Raw genomic sequence first — 7,452 nt, 5'->3', positions numbered from 1 at the left:
AAAAACTCATAACAGAGCATAAGATACTGAGACAAACATATACCAAGTGTTAGCAACTGTTCTTGAACATAGCTTTTTAACATATGGATACTTATTCAAACCCTCATTTACTTCTGGCCTAATGATTGAGATCACATCTATACACACTCTTCTATTAGGATACAATGAAGAAATAAAAAACTTTCTAGAATTTTCCAAGTCATTAACTAGTTTCTACTATTCTCTAAATAATTATATAATAATCTATATCATAGTCTAATTAATTATGGGTTTCTCCTAGAACATTCTAGAATACTTTTAACAGAAGAACATCATAATAAGTGAAGCACGTTTGCATATGAGAATATCCAAACAATTTTAGAAAGGGGACCAAAAACATATTCGAAGCTTTAGTTTATTTCTTGCAATTAAGGAAAGAAATTTAAACAGCCAAAAAAAGAAAGAAAAAAAGAAAATCCAGGAAAGAATAAAGAAAATGATTAAAAGGGGTGTGAATTATTTGTAAAATGATAGAATAAAAAAAAATCAGATTGTCTCTCAATAAAATTGTTATCTTTCTCTCTAGTTCTTTGTCATTTCTGTCAATGTCTATGTCTCTCATTCTTTTTTCTTTCTTGGTTCTGCATCAGTAAGGAGGTTTAATTCCAATGTCAAATTCAATTAAAATGTTAAAAAAAACTGATCTATGGGTTATTACTTGATATTTTATATAGGAAATTCTAGAATGTGCTCATAGAATCAAGCATACAAAACAGAGAACTTGTGCTAGTAACAGGAAAATAAAACGCAGCCAATTTATATAGAAAGAAAGCACTTTAAAAAAAAATCGACATGTCCTCCATAAGAAATCAAAGAACATTTTACAAGTCCTCTAAAGCAAACAACAGAGACATACCTACTAGCACGAACATAGATGACATATATTTTAAAAGAAATCATAAACAAAATCAAAATTTGGGGTGTGGGCAACACAGGGAAGGTCACTCTTCTAAAGTAACATATCAACTAAAAAAACCAAAACTTACCTCAATGATATCCCATTTTACACAAAATAAATAAATAAACACATTTATGAAAACAGAGAGAGAATGGGAGACTTAAGCAAAATAAGCTAGAAACAATGTTAAGCTGGTGGGAAAATATCACAAGCTATTTAACTTAAGAGACGATTCATCAAAACTGTCAATCATAAGATTCCATTTTCTAAAGATCATAATCATCAACAATTATGCTAATTGATTTATTAATTAAACCCAATAGCTCATAACCAATGTAGTTTAAAGTAGTTAGAAAAATAAGAATAAAAGTGTGTTTAATTATTAGATATTTAATCTACAAAACTAGGCACTAATATTGGTATTAAAAATAAATAATTACTAGTCACTACTACTAGCATCAATTCGTAGCCTAAATGCTTAATAACTAATAGGCACTGATATTAATATTAAAAGTCAATAAACAACTTAATTAAATTATACCAATCTGAACCAGAAACCCCTCTTGCATATTTTTCTGATTTAAATATTTGGACACATCTGTCATACCAAGACTTAGTATAATTTGGATCCAATTTCAATTTCCTCTCAAGTTTCAAACTCAAACAATAAGTTAGAAAGGAACAATTCTGCATAAATATACAGTTTAGACATTAGACTCTCACAAAAATAATTTAGCAATCTCAGAAATTTAAAGCTTACCGGTTCTCAAAAATGACATATAGAGGAATATGAAAGTTAATCTCTTTGCCATCTTCATCAACCTCTGTTGGTGCAAGCCCAGATTTACGAGCCTTCTCCAATTCAAGTTGTTTTCTATGATCCTCCCAAGATTTAAATGCCACTGAAAAACCCAATACAGTAAGACTAACAATTCATGCCAGCACATCCAAAACATCAACAATAAAATATCTTAAAATCAATTCGTAAAAAAAAAATATTAACACAATTGTGTTGTACAGTCAGACATTTCCTTGAACACCTAATATACATTTGGGTATGCTTACTCTGTTTTAAAATATGAAATGAGCATTTGTACATACTCACTACATGGATTCAGTAGCTTATAACAGATAGAAAATCTACAATTATATCCAAATATATATGTATGAATGCAGTAGCTTATAACATAAGGTCTAAAATTATGTATATATATATCTATGTATGGATACGGTGTTGGATTAGCTTATACAAGATCTTTATTTATTTTCATGTATATCTAATATTAAACAAATTAATACGAGATAGCCTAAAACATGTTTCTAAAATTGAATTCAAAGAGAAAGAAAGAATAGAATACTTACAGTATACGCAGCGGAATTAAAGAGTGCTTCCTTCAGTTTCTCTAACTCTTGTATCCTCTCTATCGCAGAGTATTATCAAGAAATTGAACCGATCTTCTATTTTCTTCACGATCTTCCAATGTATCCTTAGAACCACCTAGACTAGTGTGGGTAATTCTCAGCACATGAGATAGATATAGAGAGAAGAAGAGAAAATAACAAAGAGGCTTAGAAAAGGACTTGTGTTTAGAGAGAATATAAAACTATCAGAAAATCTGACTTGTGACTTATCTGTCGTCTCTTAAATCTTCTCTTTAAGCACTCCTTTTATAGACTCAATTAGGCCATTTAATTTAATTAAAAAATCAATAAAATAACAGCCATTTTTAAGCCCTAGGTCGAAATTATCATGGGCTATAAGCCCGTGAAATTTCCCATTTGATTATAAGCCCATTGGACTTAAAATCAAGGCCTGTATTATTTTCTATTGATTTAATTAATTAAATAATTATTTAAATCCTTTATCAAATTAATTATTTATAATTTGAACCTTGATTTAAATTTATTTATTAATTTAGATACCAATTCATCTTAATTAATAAATCTGCCATAATTTCTCTTTTCTTCTCAAAATTACACAACTCTGTGAAACTATCCAAAATTGACCTGATCAACTTTGATAATTCTAATTGATAATTAAATCAATTAATTAAGACTATCTAGATGATTTTATCCAAGGTACAATGGGGACCATGGGCCTATGAAATCAAGCTCCAATAAGTTATCATAAATCTAACAAATAAATTTACTAACTTATTAATTCCTCGTGACTCCACTATAGACTTGGAATTGCACTGTTGAATTCATAGAACGCTCTATAACAAATATGGATACGTTACTAATTATCCATTGTTACAACCATAATTGTCACTCAATCCTCTATAGACGGTCTACAATGAGATAGGACTAAAATACCGTTTTACCCCTCATTGTATTTTATCCTTAAAACACTTAGTTCCTTGTAAATGATATTTCAGTAAACTAATTTAACTACTGAAATGAGATCTCTATCATTTAACACCTTGAACCAAACTAAAAGGAAACCGTCGTTTCACTTCTTCATCAGAAGCTATAGATGTTCATATCTATGATTAACACTCCCACTCAATTATACTACCGAGTTCCCAAGATGTAAGTATGGGCTAGTCCGTAGGGTAAGCTGGTAACGAACAAGTCAAAGAACTCAAATAATACAATCAGTTAGAATACTAACCACTCAGAATTGAGATTGAATTGACCTATGGTCAACTATATGATATGACTAGAATAGATAATAACGGCATGTTTACTTATCTTATAAACTGTCAATATCGGTCCTCTCCGATGTAACATATACATCCGATCTTATCTATTTTGCTAATGTTCTGGAAAGAACATAACACTGTAATGTGTAAGTAGATCATATCGTAGATTGGCAAGTCAGTGTAAATCCGGTGCACTGACTAATCTTAGGACTAACTTATTTTGAACATATAATCATATTTATATTCCACTGTGATTACGTCACTATAAATAAGATTAGCTATATGCTCGAGATTTAATAGAAGTTTATATTAAACAAATAATCATGAAAATAAAACATGTGAGCAAAGTGATTGACCAAGTCAAAAAATGATTTCTATTCTTTTATTGATAATAAAATGAGATTACAAAGAATTTGGGTTTTAATTAGGGCATAAAACCCCAACATACGGCTAAATAAAAATCTGGCAGCCATGGAGATGAACCATAACAGTACAACCTGGCATGACTATCAATCCTTGTAAAGATGCACAGCATAAAAGGGCACACCAGGAAAACAGTAATATAAAATACAATGAGCAAATTATTCTTAATTAAATATCCTGACTGTATAGATGAAACTAAATATCCTGACTGTATAGATAAAATACAATGCATGAAACTTAAGCAATCAAAATGAAATCGAACAAATCACAAAATATAATGAAAATTTGTACCTCGATGTAAGCTGAATTAATGGCTCGTTGTGCTTCCTCAACAGCAGTGACCCATGGCGAACCTGCAGATTATGAATGTCACTGACTAGCATTCCCAGTTGAAAGATACCAAAAACATAAACTTGACTTGTGTGTTATAGTTATACACACACACTGTTACATATATGTGTGTGTAAGAGGGAGAGCATTGAAGAGACTTGCTTGTAAATGCTTTAAAAGCATCGAGTGTTTTCCGTTTTTCTGTAGCATGAAAATTTTGGCTCCTCCTGGCTAGGTAGATCGCTGGATCAACTACAATTGGTTGAAACCTTTGAGGTCTGCATAGAAAAGTAAAATGCCAATCATCTGGATTTAATCTATGTGCCATAAAAATAGCCATATATAAAAATGTTTTTTGCTAAAAAAAACCCTCAGCAAAACCAAGTGGAAGGGTTTGCATACTCTTTCCATCCAAGGTCACTGGTGTGATCAATGAAATTGAGATCTCTTCTGACAGAGGAGAAGACATGAGAAAGATCTGGGGATATGAAAAAGAAAAAAAACTAGTGAGGAAAAAGCCTCCAAACACACAGCAAGATATAAATTACGGTGAAAATTTAGGAATCTCCCACATCCTTCTGATTTCATATCAATCCATGTTGCTTGTGCATACATATGGGAGTGTGAATGTGCAATTGGCGTTACAGAGAGAAAAACAGCAGAGGAAGAGCAAAGATAATAATGCCAACTGTCAACTAATGACAGTAATCCAACATTAAAGTAAACAAAAGTAATTAAATCCACTAGGAAAAGATTCCTTTAAGAAGTCAAGAAGTAACAATATAAAGAAAGCCTACTCTGGTATGCATATTCCAATAATTCCTACACTACCTAAATGGAACTTCATTTAATTAACAAGCATCCAACTTTTAAAAGATACTAGCCGAGAATAATAAATATTCACAAGTTAAAGTTGTAGCTCATCAAAGGTACCAATAAGAAATCAAGCAATTGAAATCTCAAGTTCAACCAAAACATTGAATTAAACACTTCAGGTTTCAAACGTATTCCAACCCGAAAGATCATATAAAATACATCAAACCAACCCTCATTGCCTAAAACTGAAAGTTCTTCAGCGATAGTTTTTACCCCACTAACCAATTTTCATCCTAGAATGGTTTATGTATTATTAGAGAGTGGCCAATAGATAAGAGGTTTAAAATGTCAATGTCAAAATGCCAAACATGAGACAGTGTAATAACAATCACCAAACAACCCTCATCCGGTTTAATCCATGCTCTTAGGGGAAGATCCTTGTGTAATCAAAACTAGTAATATTGAGTTTAGAGTTAAGGCGAAATTTAAGAAATTTAACTATACCGAATTCACTCTCACTGCTATGCAAAATCAATCTTTTAAACATTGAAAGGGACATCAAGTCAAGTCAGCTTTTCTAAACAATTATAGGAAAGTATTATTATCTACACATGTAAAAAGATTGGTATTGCTAAGCAGCTAGGGCAAAAACAAGGGCAATCCCAGTTACCTCTAAATCAAAACCAATAATCCCAGACCTATTATCCTAACTAATATAAAGCATCAAGAGCATTTTGTATTACTCATTCCAAATACAAAAATCAACCTAGTTGTAACTTATGCTCATTTTTACAGAACCTTCAAGATTTTGCAATTATAAGAAACCGATTGTATATTTTTTTTTAGAAAAAAATTTCATTGATTACAATAATGGCTTTCTTTGTGTAGATAAATTGGTCAGTCTCATAGTTTTTCCTTATGGAATTCAATTCCTCGTGCAAACCTACCTAGTAATTTCTAATTTGGTCACATCTTTCTATTAGTTTCCTTTGAAGAAAAAATATATCATATTTTCTAATTACAATAAAGCCTTTATTCACATCTAACATTTCCCATCTCACAAATCACTACCTTTTTCCACAAAATCAAAAGACCTCAATAATTCCCCATTCTAAAAGTATTGTCACTAATAAAAGGCACAAAATAAGAGAAGTTTACCAAATTGGCATACCATCCTGTGTGAGAAGCGGGTAATCACTCGCAGTCAATGTAATAAACCAATTCCAACCACTATCAAGCCTCAACAATATAGCCACTGCACGCAAAGTGGTGGCGATATTTGTAGACCCCATGTAAGTAAGTCGATCAGGTTTCCCCAATACATCCACATTCCCAAAAGCCCGAATTGGCGCCACCGACTTAACCAGCCCAGACAGCTTCTGCCTCTCTTCCTCCGATGCCTCCACTGTCAGATGCAAAAGGTACTGATTACGTGGGTGATATACTGCTAGTAAAAGCCTGAACATCCGGTCACAATCACCTCGTCCGCCCCATATATAGTAAGCAAACGCCGACGGATAATGAGATCCTACTTGAACGATCGATGGGAAGGGTTTTGAGAAGCTAAAGGCCAATATTGAAGAGAACAACAGTATAATGAGCGAGAGAAATGCAGCGGAGAAAAGGGTCAAAAGCCATTTCCTCTCAGCTCCCATAATTGGCGAGCTTTCAAGTTGAGTCCCAAAAATAAATTCCTGGGAAAGTAAAGAAAAAAAAAGGCTAATGAGTTGGCAAGAACATGTAATAAAAAACACGGAAACCAAAAGGATAATCATTTAAGTTAATGATAAAATAGTCTTGAAAAGATATTATTTGATTAATAAGTTGACAACCATGCTTGTTTACAAAACTTACTTGAGACAGAAACTTACGAAGGAAAAAACGAAACAAAAAATTACTGAAACACAATCTCAATATTCATTAACCTAGTTAGATAAGAAATATAATAATTTGAGCCATACTCTAAAGCCAATCGTAATAATAAAACTTATTCATAGTAAAGAAACCAAACCCAACCATAGAACAAAGAAGCTAAGCAAGTATCTCCAAAACAAACCCCAACTAACACTCAATCAGTAAATTCTCACTTGGTCCAGAAAATCACAAAATTAAACCCCATTAGAAACCCCTTACATACCTAGCAGCACATAGAATTTCACAATGCTTTGGTAACAAGCACTCAAAGTCAGTTCCAATTACTTTTTCAAATAACCAAAATAAAAAAATATATAATAGTAATTTGATTACCATGACATAAGCAATGTAACACGCTCATTCATCCCCATTTGCTACCATGACAAT

The 7,452-nt window shown here is 32.0% G+C and overlaps 1 protein-coding gene across 1 annotated transcript; it reads right to left on the bottom strand.

Annotated features, from left to right (window-relative positions):
* Positions 1-4,357: 4,357 nt before the first annotated feature.
* Positions 4,358-6,998, bottom strand: LOC133804640 (beta-glucuronosyltransferase GlcAT14A-like). Its single transcript, XM_062242784.1, has 3 exons — positions 6,323-6,998; positions 4,738-4,813; positions 4,358-4,613 (listed from the first exon to the last, which is right to left on the bottom strand). Exons 1-3 carry the CDS (start codon positions 6,924-6,926, stop codon positions 4,382-4,384), a joined length of 912 nt encoding a protein of 303 aa, XP_062098768.1. The 5' UTR covers positions 6,927-6,998; the 3' UTR covers positions 4,358-4,381.
* Between the last annotated feature and the right edge of the window lie 454 nt (positions 6,999-7,452).

The sequence above is a fragment of the Humulus lupulus genome, chromosome X (genome assembly GCF_963169125.1).
Source record: "Humulus lupulus chromosome X, drHumLupu1.1, whole genome shotgun sequence".
NCBI classification, from domain to species: domain Eukaryota; kingdom Viridiplantae; phylum Streptophyta; class Magnoliopsida; order Rosales; family Cannabaceae; genus Humulus; species Humulus lupulus.
This window is presented reverse-complemented; position numbering and strand designations above follow the sequence as displayed.

What these genes read in the sequence shown, in the direction of transcription:
- LOC133804640 (XM_062242784.1), bottom strand. Translation starts at nt 6,926, where the DNA reads ATGATTATCCTTTTGGTTTCCGTGTTTTTTATTACATGTTCTTGCCAA. An exon ending in CCCGCTTCTCACACAGGATG is followed by an intron (nt 4,814 to 6,322) that starts GTATGCCAATTT and finishes TCATATCCCCAG; the next exon opens with ATCTTTCTCATGTCTTCTCC. An exon ending in AGTGACCTTGGATGGAAAGA is followed by an intron (nt 4,614 to 4,737) that starts GTATGCAAACCC and finishes TTTTCTATGCAG; the next exon opens with ACCTCAAAGGTTTCAACCAA.